At 43.2% G+C, this 21,722-nt stretch overlaps 1 protein-coding gene across 1 annotated transcript; it reads right to left on the reverse strand.

Annotated features, from left to right (window-relative positions):
• Positions 1-11,850: 11,850 nt before the first annotated feature.
• On the reverse strand, positions 11,851-21,257 carry PFDN4 (prefoldin subunit 4). Its single transcript, XM_060077969.1, has 4 exons — positions 21,028-21,257; positions 14,894-15,001; positions 13,899-14,039; positions 11,851-12,041 (listed from the first exon to the last, which is right to left on the reverse strand). Exons 1-4 carry the CDS (start codon positions 21,049-21,051, stop codon positions 11,910-11,912), a joined length of 405 nt encoding a protein of 134 aa, XP_059933952.1. The 5' UTR covers positions 21,052-21,257; the 3' UTR covers positions 11,851-11,909.
• Positions 21,258-21,722: the final 465 nt, after the last annotated feature.

Raw genomic sequence — 21,722 nt, forward strand, 5'->3', positions numbered from 1 at the left:
TTTAAAGCCACATTTAATTTCAAAACAGCTCTACAAGCTCACCTGCAAAAATAAAAAAAGGTTTTAACCTTTCCCCCTTCTGTTAACATCACATCTCATGGACTCCTGTGTCAAGGACTGCGGTGAAGGAAATGCTAGAATGTGCCATTGGCTCTATGGCCTAAGGCAAGAGGAGATTGGAGAGAAAAAAAAAAGTGACTGCTGCAGTTTTATGCCCGTTTGCAGCATTTGAGAAAGAGGGCACATGAGTTTCCAAAATTTAATTGAAATGGAGAGTTTTATTAGTTTACCCTGAAGTGTCAATAAAAAAATGGTGCATGGCAGATGGTTTTTCTGTGATCGCAACAGCATCTGTCTTGAGGTTAATAACCCTTTTGCTTTATTGACTTACTGGTGAACGCTCTCCGGTGGTATTCAAGATTGTTTAGATGTTTTCTTGACCGTTATTAAAAAAAAAAAAAACTCTGCTACTGTTTTTTCATCTACTGAAGAAATGTCATTTTTTGAGCAATGTATTGAAATCTCTTTTAACCCATCACAGAAACGAAGACAGAAACTAAAACCACATTTTTTTTTTTTTTTTTTTTTTTGCAGTACACGGGCCTCTCACCGTTGTGGCCCCTCCCATTGCAGAGCACAGGCTCCGGACGTGCAGGCTCAGCGGCCATGGCTCACGGGTCCAGCCACTCCGCGGCATGTGGGATCTTCCCGGACCGGGGCACGAACCCGTGTCCCCTGCATCGGCAGGCGGACTCTCAACCACTGCGCCACCAGGAAAGCCCCTAAAACCACATTTAAACAACTTAGTGATGTTGTAAAAAATATCCCTGCCATATATATTTACTAACCTTTTCTTCAGTTTGAAGAAAGGGAACACATTGTTGAAGAGTGTCCAAACTCGGGAGTGTAAACCTCCAAAGGAAAGGATGAGATTTTCTTTCCTACTATTAGTTAAAGGGCTTTTGTCAGCCCTCACAGAGCCCTACTGATTGATGTTTCCATTCCCCTATGAATTGGCTACAAGTTGGTGGTCTGTGGACTGGGGTTTGCAGATGTTGGTTGTTCGTGCCTTACTGTTCTGTTCTTAATGGATTTTAAATTTTTGAATGATTTGGAAACATTTAAAATTGGAAGATTTCAAACTGAAAGAAATTCAATTTCTGGCTTTTTTGGGACAAGCCGAAGCCTCAGCAACTCTTGCCCAAATTCCAACATGACAACTGCTGGCTGAAGCCAAGGGTCATTTCTTCCTTGACATGGGGCACGTCCTTGACTGTCACTGACACCTCCCCACCTCCCAAGTGTTCTAACAACTACAATGTTAGCCTAAAACGAAAGACGACTAGAAATCCCTCTTCCATAAAAGCCTCAGGGACTTGACCGTTGAGGAGACAATAAACTGTGGTGAACCAGGAAGCACTGCCACGTCTATCCAGGGCAGCTGCTCCTCGTCCAGCCTGCTTTGTTCATTTTGGGGAGTTCCATGGGAGGGAGACATCTGGGTTAGACCCAGGCCTAGCATTTCTGGTCTGAACACACCTTGGTTCAGGGTAAGATGATCTCATTCACCATGATGAGGACCAAAGGCATCAGATAATTGCGTGATGGCTTAACCCATTTTCTCTGCCTTCACAATGGCTTTCCTCTCGGTCTCACATTCATCTCTTCTCACATTACTTGGTCCTTACAGCAATTACACCTGCCACTCTTGACAGAAGAGTATGTTACTGTCTTTGTGCTGTCTTGGTTTTGTGTTAATAGCAGCTGTAATGCCGAAATTAACCCATATTTTACACTTACCCCTTGTCCTGCATGGCACACAGCTGTCATTAAGTGCACAGAATGAAGATGTGTAAGCAACATGTTGTGTAAAATTTAGAAATTGTGCAGTGCATTACTTTAGTTCCCCCATTCTTGTGTTTGTTTCTTTTTAAAGACCTCCATAAAATGTTACAAACACCAGTTACTAGTTAAGAGCAATTCAAATTCCATGGACAAATACCATCTAAGTTGCTTGAGGGATTTTTTTTTCCTTCCGTGGTTTTTCAAAGGCCTTCTAGAATGGTCCAGACTCAAGGCAAATAGGTAATTTAAAACTTTCAGAGAAACCTGTATTCTATGTGATACTTGATGCTATCAGTCCCTACATATTTATATTGGCTCCAATAAACTATTATTTAACCTGAAACTAGCATCATATACTTTGAAAGGCTAAAAGCATGACTCATTATTTACATCAAGGCCTATTTAAACTCTAGTGTTTTATAGCATTTCATCAATTCCTCCTCCCCACCCCATTCCAAATCAGATAAAATGATACAAAACACCATTTCTGTGAATGGTGGTCTCTTTTCTTTTTAGATTGTTTTCTGCTTTTTTATTACATCAAAAAGTCTTCACTATCATTTGAACGCCAAGTGTCATGTCATGCTGATGGCTGATTATTTTACAGTAACCATGGCAATTTAAAAAAAGAAGTAGAATCTCTTCCCATCAAAAAAGAATTCTATCTTCAAGTGCATTTTTCTCCCTCACTCCCCCAGAGAAACCGACCATCTTCATCACTGGCACCTGACAATCCCATCTGCATACAACAGAGCCCACTTCTCCCTTAGGCCCAGTGGACATAATGCCTGGGGCCCATACAGTAACTTAGGAGCCCATGAAAACATTTTCATTTCTTTTAAAATCAAACAAAATACTGAATGTACTAAACCAGCTTGAGTTACATTTGTCTTTATGCCAAGGCAGGCATAAAATATACTTTCCAGGGCTTCCCTGGTGGCGCAGTGGTTGAGAATCTGCCTGCCAATGCAGGGGACACGGGTTCGAGCCTGGTCTGGGAAGATCCCACATGCCGCAGAGCAACTGGGCCTGTGAGCCAAAATTACTGAGCCTGCGCGTCTGGAGCCTGTGCTCCACAACAAGAGAGGCCGCGATAGTGAGAGGCCCGTGCACCGCGATGAAGAGTGGCCCCTGCTTGCCACGACTAGAGAAAGCCCTCGCACAGAAACGACGACCCAACACAGCCACAAACAAACAAACAAACAAACAAACAAACAAACTTTTCAATATGTCTTATGGAGGAAAAGGTTCAGGAAGGCAAAACTGCTCAGCGACCATGAAAATCACTGTATGGTGCTGCATTCAGGGTAAGTATGGAAGTCACTTAGGATCAATCCACACAATAGCATTCATGATCAAAACGGTACAAATGCAACGTTACTTAGTTATATGGCCTTGAGCAACCACCCTGAGCCTCCATTTTTTCATAGGACGAATCATAATAGACACTATTTATTGAGTCCTTACCCTGTCCCAGGCCTGTTGGGGAATGTTTGGCGTTTGCTATCTCATGCAATCTTTTGGCCTAGCAGCCCCAGGCCACGGTTCTTGTGCAGCAGCTAATATAATCGTCAGGACAGAACAAGATCACGGGGAGAAGCAGTGGACTCAGCGCTGCACTTACCAGCAATGTGGTCTCAGCAAGGTGTCCCTCCTCCCAGAGCTTTCCTCATCTGACAAATGGGGATCATAAAAGAATCAACGTCACAGGGTTTGCGGAGGGTGTGTTAGTTAAGGCATGTCGAGGGCTCTATCGGGTGCCTATGGTTTAGTAAATGCTCCCTAAGTGGTTCTTATTATTATCCTGCTCTAAAAGGTGACCTTCCCCTACCCTCCACCATGGCTCAACTTCCTATCAATGGAATCATATACAACATTCTCTTTTGTGTCTGGCTTCTTTCACTCAACATGATGTCTGTGAGATTCATCAGTTTTCTTGCATGTCACTGTAATTTGTTCTTTTTTATGGTTGTGTAGTATTTCATTTTATGAATAGACCACAATTTATGTCTCCATTTTCCTGCTGATGGATATTGGGTTGTTTCCGGGTTTTGGCTATTAAGAATAAAGTCACTTTGAGCATTTCTGTATATGCCTTTTGATGGACACAAACTCTCATGTCTATTGGATCCCTACCAAGGAGTGGAATTGCTGGCCCATAATAAAGATTGAGCACGAGGGTGTGCCAGATTGCATGGTGGGTCGGGTTGAGAATACAAGAGTGAGCACAAGATCAAAATGGTCCCTGACTTCATCTAATGAGGAAGACATATCAACAATTTGCACAGATAACTACCAGTGTTTTAGCCACATGTGCTGCAAAGGAGAGGCACATGGGCTGTGAAGGTAACTGGGGGGATTAGATCTGGCGAAGGTACGAGTCTCAGGAACCGAAGGGAGCATGACAAACTTGGGGAACTGGAACAAGGCCAGTGTGGTTAGTGCAGAGGTGAGGGGCAATGGAGAGGCAGGCAGGGGTCACACTAAGCAGGCCAGGTGAGGTGTTTTCTTTTCTATGATGCCTACTGAGAAGAGGATTTTTTTTTTTTGAGGGGAGGGGAATCAGATTTGTAGTCTTAAAAAATGTATCTGGGGCTTCCCTGGTGGCTCAGTGGTTGAGAGTCCGCCTGCCGATGCAGGGGACGTGGGTTTGTGCCCCAGTCCGGGAAGATCCCACATGCCGCGGAGCGGCTGGGCCCGTGAGCCATGGCCACTGAGCCTGCACATCCGGAGCCTGTGCTCCGCAACGGGAGAGGTCACAATAGTGAGAGGTCTGCATACCGCAAAAAAAAAAAATGTATCTGGCTACTGGGTAAAAAAAAAAGAATAGAAAGGAGTGTGTCAAGAAGGACAGAGTCAGGGAGACTCAGTAGAAGAAACGAGCAACAGTCCACAGGAGCGATCACGGCCACTGGACCAAGGTGGTAGAGACCACCATGGAGACGTGGACCAAATCAAGAGTCAGCTTGGACACAAGTTTCATCATATTTAGGGGCTAGTTTAGTTTAATTATAGTTCTTTTGCCACTGCCAGCTACTGCAACTGAGACTTCATAAGTTTGCGCTGAATGGTTTAAGATAATAATTAGTAGATTATTCATTAAATCCAAGTTTTCCACTGCCAATTGTTTTCCACTACAATCACATCCTGAGGAGGATTTAATTCCATTTCCTAGTACATCTGCTTATCTACATCTGTGCCCTCACGGGTTTTGAGGACATCTACCAGATAAACTCTACCAATAATTCCAATGTTACTGCAAACTGCAATACGATTGTGAATGTTAGACATATTATGACAAAATAAATGAGAAATTATGACTAGCATTCACTGTCCATTTCCAACAGAAATGACCCTTCCCCATGCACCCAATATTACTGTGCACAGTGGTGCACAAGGCCAGTTCAAGATTCCAGATGTTCTACAAGCATAACCAGAGACCTTCCTTCACCTTACAGGACTGCACTGAAATGGGTTCCCGCTGAAATGGGTCTTTTACGATGGCTCATACACCAAGGCCATCACTACTCTGCTCTCTAATTCCTACCCAGTTCTAGGGGAAATTCTGAATTTGAACTTACCTATGGGCTGTCCTTGGATCTACAGGGATTGCTGGAAGATTCTACATGTGCATATCAGTATTGCAATCAAGTGTTTAGGTGCACAGATTGAAGCCCCACTGCCTGGACTTGAGTCTTGGCTCCCCTACTAAAGATTATGGGGCCTTGAGCAGGGCACTTAATTTCTCTGGGCCTCTTTTTTGTCATCTGTAAAATGGAGACGGTGATAATAAAAGCCTGTGCCTTATAGGGTTGTGAGGACTGAGTGAACATATATAAAGTGCTCAGACCATGCATATGGATGTTGGCTGGTTATCATCAGCCTCTCTCTGATTTCCTTCCACTGGACTGAGGTTAACTATTAAGTTGCTACAAGAATTGGCCGTGTGAATTCTGCTCCTGCATTTCTTCTGAAGCAGGTGTTGAAGTTAACATCCACTCCACTACTCAAAGTCAATGACCAACTGGGGAAAATTTTTTTTCAGGGTTTACTCCTTTGAAAAACGTTTTCTTCCTTTCTCCTGAGATACTGGTATGTATCACTCTCTCTAACATGGTATTTACTCATCATTTTTCTTTCTTTGCCTTAGCTGCCAGAAGCTCAGAGCATGTTAATCTAACGTGCAGATTCTGGGCCAATTTATTTCCTTTTCTCTTTCTTACTCATTTCCATTCTTTCTTTTCCCTCTTCTTTTAATGTTATGTTTATATTTTATACATACATATACATTTACATGAACATTTGAGACGCTATCTGAAAGTCTTTTTCATCAGTCAAAGGACACAAAATCACCAAAGAAAAGAAGTCTCAGCAGTACAGTCTATGCATTCATTAACAGCCCATTTGCTACCTAAGCTGTAAGACCTGGGGCAAATTGCTTATCCTCTATAGACCTTTTACCACACCTGTACCAGGAGGGGTAATAATAGAATCTATTCCAAAGAGTTATCATGAGAAAGGAATTAATACATAAAAAGCATTCAGAACAGTGCCAGCATGTAAGCCCTCAATGCTCGTTTTTAGTATCGTTAGAATAAATCTCAGGCATCAGAATGCAGGCTCTCCAAGAGAACTCGTTACTGAGAAACACCTGCAAACAAACAAGCCCTAATTACTGTCCTCCAAGATTTTTATACCAAATCTTTAAACCAAATTTCAAGTTCTGCCCAGTACGGGTGTATGTGCGTGTGCATTTGTGTGTCTGTGTATCTGGGTGTATCTAATATTTAATAAAGAATTGTGGTTTTAGTTGTTACTGGTTTTCTACCTTTAAAAATGGAGAGTTAACAATACTCAGTTTTATGTCAAATGACAAAAAAATGTTGAAAGTGATGCAGTTAAATATCAGTAACAACCTCACAACACACACTTCTTTCCGGTTTATTTGTGCCATAACTAACACAGTTTTATAAACACTTGTTATTGTGAGTGATTTCATGTTAGCATGAAGGATTCACACTGAATATAACATATTGAAAGTAAACAGCTATGTACCCACGACCCAGCCTCCTGTCTTTGCTTCCCCAGTCATATCTTCTTCCCCCTCCAGAATTAATCACTATTCTGAATCTTTTTTCTATCATTTATTCCTCAAGGAAGAGCTTTTATAAAATGTAAACTTAATTGTGCGTTTTTCCGGTTTACTGTTCATAAAAGCACCGTATCAGCCTTTTCCTTCACACGGACCCTTCCCCTGCTGTGCTTCTTTATCTCTTGTCCCTTGATTTTTCCATCGTTTTCTCTCCTGGATTCCTTGCCATCTACTCCTATATGGACTCATATATTCCCTGATCTTAAAAACGAAAACAAACCCAAAAAAGTCCTTCCATCGACACAGTAATGGCATTAAATGATAGTCCCTCTCCTTCCTTCCACTATTAACTTTCATGTAAAGATACTTTTCACTTCTGCCTCCAAATCTCAATCACCACTGCTTAATCTTTTATAATCTGTTTACCCCCAGCAAGCAGGACACTTCTAGCTACCCTCGCCCCTAAGCAGGATGGGTCAGTCTTTGATGCTCAGGTATCTTGTTACTCTTTTCCCCACTATAACTGTGCACTGAGAATTCTCAGTTGGTGTTTGGTTTCTCCCTCCCACCCCCACACAGGCTGAATTACTGGAGCCGGGATCGTTCTTTAGCTGAATCACAATCACCTGGAGGGCTTGTTAAACCACTGGGTTCCACCCCCAGTTTCTATAAATAGTTGTTGCAGGCAACTATTCTATCCATCATCTCCCTCGGCATCACGCCCAACGGAGAAAATGATTTTTCAGGGTTTAGTCCCGCGAAAACCTCTGCATCTGTAAGATGTGTAAGATTCTACACCCCCCACTACTGCAGCCTCTGTCTCCTTTGATGGTTCTTTTTCTCCACCTGCATTCTTTCCTAAGTCCTCTTCTCTTCCATGACAAGCTACCTGGGCTGTCCAAGGTATGGCCCACGGACCAGCAATATCAGAATAATCTGGAAGCTTATGAGAAATGCAGAGTACCTGGCACCAGCGTGAACCCACTGAACCAGAATCTGCGTTTTAACAAAATCCCCCAATTATGTGTGTGTACTTGAAACGTTAAGAAGCACTTCTCGGGCTTCCCTGGTGGCGCAGTGGTTGAGGGTCCGCCTGCCGATGCAGGGGACACGGGTTCGTGCCCCGGTTCGGGAGGATCCCACATGCCGCGGGGCGGCTGGGCCCGTGAGCCAGGGCCGCTGAGCCTGCGCGTCCGGAGCCTGTGCTCCACAACGGGAGAGGCCGCAGCGGTGAGAGGCCCGCGTACCGCAAAAAAAAAAAAAAAAAAAAAAAAAAAAGCACTTCTCTAGGATGAAAATGGTCCCAAAACATAAAAATATATCTCCCCAGTCCTGCATGGAGTGGAGACAGCCCCAGGCTCACGTGGAATCTGGGAAGTGGGGCTCAAACGCAGACTCCCGCCTGTATCCTATAAGCCTGTTCCCCTCAGAGCCCCGACCGCGCGGTGCTGCCCGGGCCTGGTCAGCCATCTTCCGCAGGCCCCAGGACGGGTCGCTTCAGGCAGGAGTTCCCAAACCCACTCTGGCTCCGTAGGCCTCGACCTCGCCCCACCTGTCTTCCCAACTTTAGCGTTCTGCCGCCGTCTAGGGGCAGCTCTACCCGGAGGCAACAGCGCCTCGGGTTTAGCCCCGGGAAAAAGAAGTTTCAACCCACCTTTCCAAGAGCCAAGTTTACGTCGGCACAGGGCTGGCGTCCTAGCAACTCCAAGTGTCCAAAGCCAAACGCACGCTTTTCTCTCATTCTCCCCTTTCCTGCTGGATAGACCAGACACTTCCGACATTCCTGCGTTTGTTAACCATTCCACGGGCTTCCAGGGGTCCCCCAGGCTTCCAGGGGTCGCACAGGCTTCGGGGGGGTAGCAAAGCCGAGCGTGGGCGGGCGCCCGGCAAGTATGCAAATGAGGGGAGTGGGCGGGGCGAACTGGAGAGCCGCTCTGTCCAATGGGTGAGCGGCTGAAGATGCCAGCTGGAAATATGGTCCCAATGTTTTTGGCCAAACTGCATTTATGTGAGCGCTCCTGATTTTACTGTGGCAAGACACTTAAAAAAAAAATGTTTTTAACTAGAAGCGCCAAAGAAAACCTATTGCAGGCTGGACTTGGCCTGTGCTCAAAACCAAGTTCTCTTTGGTTTCTTCTCCTTCCTGAACCTTCATCTCTCCAATCACTGTCAAGACCTATATCTTTCACCTTCTCTCCAGGTCCTAGCTTACTTTTCTTTCTTTTCCTCTGCCAACTGGATCTATGCACCAAAGAAAGTGCAGTAACATCTCGTATCCCTTCCTCCATCGCTTTGTAGTAAAACCCACCAAACAACTGCCAAATTATTCTAAAATATTGTTCCAATCATATATATACCACCTTTCTATTCAGAGCCCTTGAGAAATCCCCCCTGGCCTCCAGCTGTCAAAACTCTATATCAAATGGCATCCCTCCCCAACACCCTCCAACTCCCCATCCCTCCCCTAATTAGTCGTGGTTTTGAGTAGAGCTCTTAAGGCTTGGATAAGCCTAATGGTGGTTGTGGAGATAGAAAGAAACGGACAGATTTGAGAAGTATTTAAAAACTAAAGTCAGCAGCACAAGCTCCTAAGACCCTCACTGCAGAGCAAATTATCTATTATTTACTTCCTATCAATGCCTGGATAAGACGTAGCATATTGTGCACATGAGTTTGCAAGCTAGCAGCCTGATGGTCAATTTTGTTCTACAAATATCTTTCGTTTAGCCTGCATTGCTTTAAGAAAAAAAAAAAAGTTGCACTTTCTAAACTAGTAATTGTATATAAAAATCAGGATCACTGTCCAAAAAAAAAAAAGTGGTGACAAATCCAGATCAAAACTTCTATGTGGCTGGATTTTATCAGATGCAGTACATTCAGTTCACAGCCTTCACCTTAGCCCAATGAATTTACTAATAAAAATAAGAAAAGGCTGACAGACACTTTAGGAACGAATTTAAAATGGGAATCAAATATTTCTGACGTCCTTCGTAAGTTTACTTTACAGGTACACTTTAAAAAAAAAGGTATAAAGTTAGCAATAATGTATCCCCCTCCCTCCCCCCATTAGATGTTTGGTTTTTTTGTATTAGGCTTATTCGCTAACGTGGTTACAAAATTTTCAGTCCTGGCCAGTTTACACAACTCAGTTTCTGGCACATTGGTCAGATGAGCCTTCACTGCTAACATTTCTAAAAGGTTCAATTTTAGCCAGCCTCTGCTGGATCTTCCAACTGGCCCTCCAGATCCATCCATTCACCTCCCCCGGGCCCCGCAAAAGACCGACTTCTATGGACTACCTCTGGATTCCCAATGGGTTTGGCCAATGGTGGAAACCAGCTGGGTTTTGGAGGGAGAATGAGGTCAGGGTGTCCAGTCCCCTGGCTCTGTCACTGCAGGGATGTCCCTGGCTGGCTGTGCCCCTCTTCAAATGAAGGCAGCCCTTCCCTGGGCTCCAGAGTGAAGGGGGTGGCTGCTCCCTCCCCGCCAGCCTCTGTGGGTACGAGACACTCCTAGTGGCTACCCTCCACCTTTGGAATCCTGGCTCAAATTTTCTCCAACTTTTCTAATTTGAGGGTGTTATCTATTTCCTGCTATAATACACTTCCCCAGTCTCACACTTCTAACCAAATGCACAGAAGAAAACATATCCTTCTAAACGTCATTTTCTAGAATTTGAATATCACTCTTTTGGAAAATTTGCAGCAATTTAGAAGTTTGCCTTGGGCTTCCCTGGTGGCGCAGTGGTTGAGAGTCCGCCTGCCGATGCAGGGGACACAGGTTCATGCCCCAGGCCGGGAAGATCCCACATGCCGCGGAGCGGCTGGGCCCGTGAAGCCATGGCCGCTGAGCCTGCGCGTCCGGAGCCTGTGCTCTGCAATGGGAGAGGCCACAACAGTGAGAGGCCCGCGTACCACAAAAAAACTTTAAGTCGTGAAGAATTTTAGAATTATATATTCTACCTTTAAGCCTGAATTGTTTCTAAACGTTTAACCAAAAAGATACATATGCAATGCTTAGCCTTGAAAGTGAAAAAAATGACATTTCCTCTAAAACTATGGACATTTAATCCGGGAAGTATCCTCACTTGGGCATTATGATTCCTCCATTGGTATTTTGGCATATCAGTGCCACCTGCTGGAAAGTTAATACAATTAGGTCTTCTAAATCCCAAAACGGTTATCTTTTGCAGGGGCAGTAGGGAGTAAATGTACTCTTTAAGGAAAAAAGCCTTATTTTTAAACACACAGCTGCTTAACTTCCACATCATTATCAATACAAACCCCAGTTAATTACAAAGCACGAAAATAAAATCTAAAACTTATAATTAAAAAAAAACCCCAAACATCTCTTTCTATTGGTATATCTCTGTTGTTCTGCTCTGTGTATGAAATTCAACATGCCTCACTTGTCTCAGCATCATCTGGACTCTTAAACCAAGATCTATATGTGAAATACATATGCTTAGATGTAATATATACTACACATATTTAAAGAAAATATATACATATGTTTTAGTATATGACAAAGTTTTAGTTGTGAAGTGAGTAAAAGTAGACAGATGTAGGACCGGATCTTTCTGTAGTGGTTTTACCATCTCTAAGTGGCAACTGAAATAGACATAGTAGATAAACAACATGACACATGTTAACTGTTAAATTTTCTTATAATAAAAATTGCACAAATATTCTAAATGATAATATAGAAACGTAAATGATTGCTTAACTGATTTTAATAACATGACATAAAGCCCCTACACTTGATATAATTGTTATGCAAAATACATAGATGAATACTGTCTTCTTTTAAAAATATAAAATAAATAAGCAAGACATGTGAAAATAGGCGTTTCCATTAAATAAATGAAAATTTTAAAAAAAGTTTTGCTTTCCATATCATTTGAAGAAGGGAAATTATCATTTTAAACAATATTCAAGTTTATTAAACAAATTAAAAAAGTATTATAAAATGTTTAACTTTCATCAGCTTCAAGGTTTATGTTACTCCCAAATTTTGCATATAACTGAACTTTCAAATCTGCTAACACCCGCTGAATTGATTCCACTCTGGATTCTAAGGCATCAATTTCTTCTTGCAAATTTTTCTGGAAAAAAAAATTAGTTTAAATTAATTCTATTCAATTGGATGATTCCTGAGCATCTGTGGATGAAATACTATTTGGGAAGAATTTTAGGTCAAAAACTTTCTAAACTTAGGCAGCTAAATAACACTGATAATTAAATCTAAACCAAAAGTCTGAATGTGGAGCATTTTTCATTCATGATCTATATTTGCTTATTATAGAATAAATCAAGCTTTTCTCAGTTTTCGCTGACTTAAAAAACAGAATAAAATAAAAGAAAATTAATTCCTAAATTATCACATCCTAATAAAGAAAAAATGACATTCAAACATTTAGGGTAAACAGTTTACCACGGGCCTGGCTTCTAACACAGCCTTTTCCAACTTCCCACAAAAATAACTATGGAACTAGAGGAAATGATAAAAATTCACACACTCACCAATAATTAAAAGTAACAACTTATTGTCAAAACCTGGCAGAGGGCTTCCCTGGTGGCGCAGTGGTTGAGAGTCCGCCTGCCGATGCAGGGGACACGGGTTCGTGCCCCGGTCTGGGAAGATCCCACATGCCGCGGAGCGGCTGAGCCTGCGCGTCCGGAGCCTGTGCTCCGCAACGGGAGAGGCCACAACAGTGAGAGGCCCGCGTACCGCAAAACAAACAAACAAACAAAAAAACAACCTGGCAGAAATTTCCCTAACTACGAGGCCCCTGGAGCTAGACTTTGAAAGAGCAGTAATGAGAGCCTCATTTATGAAAGAGCAGCTTTGCCACATGAAATGCGTGGAATGTCAGAAATTCCTTCCTGGCCAGGATCGAAAGGATTTTTCCTAAACATGACAAAGAAAAAAATGGAATCACACAAATAATATATGTACCCATTAATATCAGGAACAAAAGAAGAATGCCTAGTATTGACAATGTTCTTATTTTAGAAATCTGGCCAGTGGTTCTCAAAGGGTGGCCCCCAGATCACCTGGAAGCTTGTGAGAAATATGAATTCCAGGGCTCCACTCCAGGCCTCCTGAATTAGAAATTATTGGGGTTGGGCTCAATAATCTGAATTTTTAACAAGCCCAAATGTTGTCAATGAATCCATACTCTCACCCAGGAATTACACTTCTCTGATTATTTCCTTAAGAGAACTTCCTACATGTGAACAAAGGTTTAGGTTTAAGAATGCTCACCACAATATTCCTATAGGAAAACAGCGAAAACAAATGAACATAACAACAGGAGGACAGTGGGCTGAATCAATGTCCACCAACATGACATTAAACAGTCATCAAAATTGATGTTTTTAAAGCACGTGTAGCTGGCCTAGAACAGGCTCCCAGTGAAGATCTGCTGGATAAATGAACATTAAATGGAACAAGATATTACCCAACTAGGACATTAAGTGACCAAAACGTGAAGCAAAAATACACAGAGAAAGAGGAGGAGAGAACATAAAAGAAATACATGAAAATGTTTATTACGGATGATTATCTCTGGGTAGTGGGATTACGGGTGACTTTTCTACTTTATAATATTCTGTACTTTCTAAATACTATTAACTTAGAACACAGGTTCTGGAGGCAAAGAGCATTCCCTTTGTCACTTTGAGGAAGTCCCATAATCTCTCTAAGCCTCTATTCTTCTTCAACTCTCAATTGGGATTCCCAGTATTATCCCATAGAGTCATCGTTAGGATTAAACAAAATCATGCTTACAAAACATTCAGAGCAGGCCTGGGACATTGTAAGAATGCATGTAAGAATGCATGAAATATTATCTATCATCCCTTATTTTCCCTACACCTAAAATTACACATTCTTTATAATGACATAAATCCTAATTTAAGACTTAGACTTCATCACCCAGGGAGAGACTCCAACATACCTTTGCTTCTTCTAACATGTCTTGTGTTTCTTCTTGAGAATGGCTAATGAAAACATCACCAATCTGATAAGGTATCATTAAGCAGTCGTCGTCTGCAAGCATGATATCCTCACAAGCATCTTCTAAATTCTGGAGTTGTTTCTGTAAATACAAGAGTGAACGGCAATGAAGAATATATTCAAAATTCCCTAATAGAGGCTAAAAGCCAATTTTAATTTGGGAACCTCAACTCTTTGAGGGATTCTTTCACACAGGTATCATCACATTAAAATAAGTTTCTTACATTTTTAGATAGCATTTCATAAGGAAGCACGTAGCTCACTAACACACTGTCCTTTAGATAGTTCCAGATTGCTATAAGCCCCCTGTGGTGGACAGTGGAGGTATCCATGGCCACTCAAAATGTCTCCTACTTTGTTTCCCACCTTGTGATTTCTGCCTTCTTATAGGAGAATAAAAACACGAAGACAAACACAAACCTGCATTTCTCAGCTTTGCTTGGTGATAGGATGAAAGCAAATAATAACATAAATTCCACTAATCAAAGACACCTGAACTGGACTTCAACCCAGGAGAGCTGCATGAGAAGAGGCTGGGCACAAGCCTTTGACACACAGGCTTGGGCACGGCAGCAGCCCAGTGTTCCGAGGACTGAGGGGCAGTGTCCCCATGGTGGAGGGGGCAGCTGGCTCTGCAATCAGTGGCGACAACAGCAGCTCCATCACCAGCCAAGTTCTCTGGTTCTGGGACCTGCTCCTAGACCCTCGGCCGAGGGTCACACCCCTTAACAATCTGTACGCTATCTCACCTCCCTTAAACAACGCCCTCCTTCTTAAACTAACTTAACTAACTTACTAACTTAAACTAACTAACTAACTTGTCACCTACAACAAAGAGCCCAGACAGATATAATCACATATAACTGAATTTAGTTTTAAAAAGCCATAGCATAAGGAACTTTTATTTTTCTTAAATGAGATCCGTAGTTTCAATACCTTTTTTACTTCTATTTCTTCCTTCAGCTCTGTGATTCTACTCGTATTCCGTGCAAATTTGTTTATCTTTTGTTGATCTTCAAAAGTAACGTTGACATCTTCTGCAGCCTGAAAAAACATATACTTTTTTTGTAGAGTTAATTTTAATGGAGAAGTTATAGGTTAGCTTTTAATATAACTCTGAAATAGCCCAATAAACTACTTGCCCTCAGAGTCCAGAATCACAAGAGGTACAGAATATCACAAACACAGGCCTTACTAAGTTTCTGCTCCACAAGCTTAAGATTTGTTCATAAATCTATAACCTCTTCTGATATGCTATGGAGTAATGCCTAAGGTGTAAAAACACTTCAAATATAAATAACAATTAAGAATAAGTCCTGAATAGACACAGAGCAAAACTGCACTACCTTTAAAACTATTTTCCACCAGCCTCCACAGCTGAGGGTTGTACCAGAAAATCAGAAACAGGGAAGAAATCTTGAGAGAAACTCTCCAGGGACTGCAGGCTTTGTAATAACTAAGTGACAAGAACAGGAGTGTACCCATTTCCGGAGATAAATATAACTCAATTCAAACTCTTTTGAGCTGTATGGTACAAAATAAAAACCCATGGAAAAAAAAAAAAAGAGTAAGTCCTGAATCAAGTCAGTCAACTTTTGGCCTAGAGCAGAATTTTTTAAGATAGCCCAGGGAACAAAAGTGATGTGATAATTAATTTTGGTAAATGCCTCAGACTAGTTTATTCTCTCAGAGTTAAAACTTGCTTAAGTTTATTGAGGCTATCAGAAGTCTGTTTCTATAATTTTTAATCTAACTGATATACTGGCTTGAGGGTCACTATGCATTTCAGTGACTATATTCCACACACACACATTAAAAATTATGTTTAATGCAGAACTTGTTTATGTGTCTTAATTATGAATAAGGTGTAATTCACTGTAAAATGATAAAAATTGAATATTTTTAAACTATGTGATTAAATTTGTAAATAAAATTAGACTACTTAGATGACAAAGTATCTATGAAGCCATATAAATAACAGCTAACATTTACTGAGCATTTATTATGTACCAAGAACTTTCTAAGTAGTTTATTATCTCTGCTAATCCTCCAATCAGTCTTATTAAGTCGGATCATTAGTACCACTGTTCTACCGATGGAGAAAGCATGGCACAGAGAGGTTAAATAATTTGCCCAAAGCCACATAGCAAATAAGTGGTAAAGCTCGGTTTCAACCCAGGTAATCTGGCTCCAGAGTCCAGACAGGTCCATGAGCTCTTGGAAATTAAAGGCAAATGTGTGTGTGTGTGTGTGTGTGTGTGTGCGCATGTGTGTGTTTATACACGCAATCATGCATATCTAGAAGAGGAGCAGGAAGTCCTTGGTTTTAATCAGATTCTCAAAGGGGGACCTTTTTTTTTTTTTTGGTTCCTTCCGCTTTTCTTTTTTTTTTGGAATATAGTTGATTAATAAGGGACTATATATTTTTTAAACATTTTTTTAAAATAACAGACTTCCTTAGAGTTTCCCCTCATTTATAAAAGAGGAACAAGGGCACTTGATGATAAGTTAAAGCAGGAAAGAGACAGATATAGCTTCAACAAGGACTATTTAGGGCTCTTTTGCCAATAACAGTAATGGTTCACAATAACCACACCCCATCCTTTCACCCGGTCTCTCATGACAATTGACTTTTATTTCCTTTATTTGAGGCAACCTGTTGTCTCAAGCAGTGTGGAGCTTGGTGATCAGAATATAAATGCAGACACCTAGAATTCAGCCTTCCTCTGACCCAGGCTCTCCTCACCCAATAAACACGCATCAGCCCCATCATCAGACACCCAGCAGATATCTTGAAAAAAAATCCTTTACATTGGGATATACGTATAGCTTTGAATGTTCACCCTGGTGCACAATTTTTACAAATATGGAAGTTGGGAAACACTGAGCTATGCTACAGAAGCCAAAGCAAAGTCCATATGCAGATATGTTGCCATTCAAGTCATTTGCCTGCACAAGAAGTCTCAACTCTCTAAGCCAACAGAGAATTCTAGAGTTCTTCTCCTGCAGAATTCAAATATTGAGTCCTTGAAAGCCTGAATATGTATTTACAGATGCACTTGTCATGGTGAGGCTTTATCGGGGTAATCCCCATGAAAGCACCCAGCACAGGGCTGAAACACAACTGAGGCTTAATCCATTGTTTCTGAATTTGAATCTAAATCATGTTCCACCAGACCCACCGACACAGGGTTTTTGAAAAGTTGTGGAGAGTCTGGCCACCTGCCTTCTACCTTTCCAAAGCAGGCGTTTCCTGTTGTAGCCTCACCAAACGGCAGCCCCCAGCACACGCTGGACCCTGGAGTTCATTTCCTTAATGGTGGTTTTCTCCCTGGGGTTAAGGGCTCAAGTTGGGGTGTGAGGCAAACACACGCACTGGTTAAACCGCGTGCCACCTAGGGGAGGGCTGTTTACTGTGGAAAATGAGAAGTCAGCACCCTGCTTGATTACAGCGGTGGCTTCCGTTTTAATCTCACTGATCTAGAATACTCCTATGTTGCTGGAAGCTCCATTTGGCAGGGAGGGAGTAATTCTAAACTGGGAGTGCACCAACTGTCAGAGGTGCATTTACCCCCCGAAACTATGCAAAATGCTGTGTATTATATGTGCATTATTCTGGAAGGGTCTTCGTGGCTTTCATCAGATTCTTAAAGGGACCCACGCCCCCGAAGGTTAGGAGAGAAGCCAGATGTAGTTAGTACCGCTCGCGAAGCCAAAATAACTCAAGGAGGAAGGAGTTACTTAGTAGTACCAGAGTGGTGGAAACAGTAAGAGTGGATTCAAATCCAAGGAAGCAGGAACCTTAGGCAAATTGTTCAGTTCTCTGGAGCCACCTCAGGTTTGTCATCTGTAAAACGGGGAAGCTATTCCCACCTTGCAGAGGGGATAAAATGAGCACCTAGCTTAGGGCCTGGAGATGGAGTCGCCTTTCAATAAACGACAGCTAAGTGCTTCACTTCCTGAATAACGTTTACCAAAAATCATTACAAAGAAGAACAGACCCAGACCCAGATGAAAATTCTGCTAGGCTTAAGAGAAATATGACTGCCCAAGATTCAAGGTGAAAGTTAAAATTCCCTGCACTATGACTGCACACTTATCTGGAGCATCAGCCTCTCACGGGATCCTGGGAGGAAAGCGACCCACCCTCAGTCATGCCCACACTGACTTTGGGTTTCACCAGCACAATCTGGACCCACACCAGGGTCCCTCAGGTTCTAAAGACCTAGGAGGAAGTTCCGGCCAATTGTAGTCTGCTTTTATTTTTGTTTTTTAAAGGTAGCTACCCAGTTTCTGCAATATAAAACTTTGCTTTGTATTTTTATTCACCTTCCCTGTGAACAGTCATTCATTTAATAATTACTTAGTGTTTCGTATGTACGAGGCACTGTGAAAGGAGGGTATTCATGAGTCCTCACCTCAAGAATACTGGCACGCTTATATTCTAGTGGAAGAGGTGTGCAAAAAGTAAGCGTTTCTGCTAGATGGTGATACATGTGACAGTGAAAGCAAAATAGTTTAGGGGGTGGAAGTGTTGAGGGGCCGGGGAGTGAAGGGAAGGCCAAAGGTGGCTTCTCTGAGGAAGAGTCATTTGTACTCAGGACGATAAACAGAAATCGGACTGCAGTACCTTTCATGGCCAAGAACCAGGTCTGAGAAAGCAGAACTCTGGAGATGACACGACTGAATCATCTCATCTTCACTTCTCACCAGAAAAAGTCATGACCCACTGGGAGGCAATGGGTTATAAAGCACTCCAGACTGCAAACCATTTTTCTTAAACTCCAAGGGCTATCCTGTGATATTTCACTCTCACACATCGGCATGCCTCTGTTTTCTCTTACAGTCGGCAAAGAGGCACGTCGCTAACCTATCAGAAATTGTCCACAGCACTGGAAACACCTACAGGACGATGTTGCATCTATGAGAGTCTCATTAAGATAAAGAAGAAAATCTTACATTTTGGCCGCCACCTACCCCTCTATAAGTTATGTTACCACCATGGTTCGGCCTGTCCCCCGCCCCGGTTCTCTGCCATCCTGGCCATCCTTTTATTGAATGCACGCAGGGCCTTTGCAGGAGGTCCTCCAACTTTCTCTTCTGCTCCGCATGGAACCCTACAGATCACACCTTCTCAGGAAAGCCTTCTCTGACCTCAAAGCAGACCTTACTCCAGCCTTCATTTCACAAGCCCCTTTCTTCCATAGTTCTTATCGGAGTTGCAAATTTTACAGTTTTCTGTGTGACTATTGATTAACGCCTGCCTCTCCCCAAGAGTGTAAGTTCTACAATGCTGTAAGGACAAGGGGATAAAAACTTCATTATTGTTCACATTCTTATGTCGATCACCTAAAACTGAAACTGTGCCATAGACCATACTCAAAAAGTTTGTTAAATGAATGAAAGGAAAAAGTGTTGGAAAAAATGTTGATCAAGAATTTTGCGATCAAGCCCAGGGTTCAAACCATTCTTCCACCATTTCCTCAACGTTTACTCCATCTCTCTGTACTTTAGTTTCTACATCTGTCGAATGAGGGTGAACCACAACTAGTATCTTCCATGGAGTTAAAGGCCATACCTGACAGAGGGCCCAATATAAAAACAAAACAGAGGCCAAGTGAATCTCACATAGTTTCTGTCTGAATCATCATGGCCCTAAACCCTACTCTGGTATCTGATAAGAATTCGTGGATGACAGACCAGTAGGATGAGCAACTCACCCCGGGTTGCCTGGGGCTTTCCCAGTTTTAGCACTCTCTCCATCTCAGGCAAACCTGGATGGATTGGTCACCCTACAGCAAGAGCAGGAGGGCTTAGACTATGAGGTGCCCTTGAGCAGGAAAGCAATGGAAGCACATTCCCATGTGGTCTTAGAAGTGGAATGAAAAGAAACACACACAAGACCTACAGAGCAAATCCTTTCAGCTAGGAGGCTCTCATCAGACAGCATGGACGTTAAAAACACAGGCTCTGGAGGCAGAACATCTATGTTTATTTATCTAAATCCTAATTTTGCCTCTGTGCTTCAGTTTCCTCATCTGTACAATAAGGTTAAACATAGCATCACCCTTAAAGGAGTGTAAGATTAAAATAAACAATGTATACAATGTGCTTAAAACGGTGCCCAGCACACAGTAAAGCCTCAATAAATATCAGATGTTATTATCTCTTTGCCCCTCTCCATTTTATTTTCTATCTAGATTTCTTTAAGCATCTGGGTAGACTTAACGAACTATAAGCCCTGAAGACGCGTTCTGCTTGCTTAGTAGGATAAAAGGTGGGCTTTGGGAAAAACAAAATAACACCTGAGTCTGCACTCCACCTCTGCTTATTAGCTGAGTCACTTTGAAGCCGCTCACCGCTCTAAGTTTCTCCGTCTGTAAAGTGGGGGGAAAACGTGCCCTTGCTAAATTGCTGGAAGGATCCGAGATAATAATAAACGGACGGCTTCTGGGCCCCGGCCCATCGTCTATCCTCAATAACAGATGGTTTTAGCCTGGAGGGCGCAGGGGCACCAAGTGTACAGTTGAGCGGCTCAGGGGCCAGATAATCCGGGGATGCGGGTTCCTGCTCTGCTCCTTACGGCTGCGTGACCTTGGGCAGGTGACTCCACCTCTCTGGGCCTCAGCTTCCTTGCCTGCAAAGAAGGGTACCAGAGCGCCCACCCTTGTGAACTTGTAAGGGTTAAACGTGACGACCCAAGTAAAGCACCTGCGTTATGGCCAGCCGCAGTCAACCGGACCCTTAGGCTTCCCACACCCCAAGGACTAGGTCCGGGCAGCGGGATCCTCAGACTCTCCAGGATCATTCTCAGCACCGCCAGAGGCGACCCAGAGTCCTCTAAGGGTCCCAGCCGGGGTGCCCCCACGGCTGGCTGGGGACCCAGAAAGACCCCAAGACGACGGGCGCGGGCAGGCCTCGCCCCGGGGCCGCCCTCAGGGTCGGGAGTCTCGGCCCCGAGCCCCGCGCCGGGCTTCAGAGCTGCGCGCCCCCAGCACCCCGCGGCCGACCCCCCGCAGCCGACCCCCGCCCGCCGGCCGAGCATCCCGCACCCCGGACGCCCCACTCACCGCCTTCTTCATGGTGGCCGCCATCTTGGGACTGGACTACGGCCCGAGGCGGGGAGGGCCGCTAAGGTGTGCCTCGGCCCCGCGCCCTCCCTCGCTCCCCGACGACGCAGGACTCCCGCCAGACACAAAGTGGTCTCTACTTTCCCTCCGACTGGATCTTCGATCAGTGATTTCTAAGGTCTGGGACTCGGGGAGGACATGTAACCTGGAAAGACTTGGTACGTGCCAATTAAAGGGACAGGCGACTCCCTGTGCGCCGACAGAAACCGGGGTGGGTGTGGCGAGCGGCCGCAGCTCCAGCAGCGGGCAGCAGGGGGCGCTCAGCGCGGCAGGGCCGCGACCGGGCGGAAGGGCCGTTCCTTTCCATCCATCCCACGAACCGTGGAAGAAATACACCTCCCTAAAAAAAGAGCTAAGAACGAATGACCTTGGCAATAGCGTGAGAGATGTATGTGCCCTGATAATTCAGATGATAAAAAGGAGGAAGTACTCCTAGTAGTTAATTTTTTTCAACAATATTATTCAGCAATTACTGTATACTCTGACACATGTTCCTCCCGATTCTTAGTTTTTTTTGGTCTCAGGATCCCTTTACACTCTTAAAATTTTTTGAGGACCCTGAAGAATTTCTGTCCTATATTCTTCAACATTTATCATATTAGAAGCAGAATTTTTGAGTGTATTTATTAATTTAA

The sequence above is a fragment of the Mesoplodon densirostris genome, chromosome 16, assembly GCF_025265405.1.
Source record: "Mesoplodon densirostris isolate mMesDen1 chromosome 16, mMesDen1 primary haplotype, whole genome shotgun sequence".
NCBI lineage: Eukaryota > Metazoa > Chordata > Mammalia > Artiodactyla > Ziphiidae > Mesoplodon > Mesoplodon densirostris.

Excerpts from the sequence above, each read along its gene's own strand:
- PFDN4 (XM_060077969.1), bottom strand. The coding sequence starts at position 21,051 with ATGGCGGCCACCATGAAGAAGGCG. Across the intron at positions 15,002-21,027 it reads CGGCCACCATGAAGAAGGCG|GCTGCAGAAGATGTCAACGT; the intron begins GTGAGTGGGGCG and ends ATGTTTTTTCAG. Across the intron at positions 14,040-14,893 it reads AAGAAATAGAAGTAAAAAAG|AAACAACTCCAGAATTTAGA; the intron begins GTATTGAAACTA and ends TTGTATTTACAG.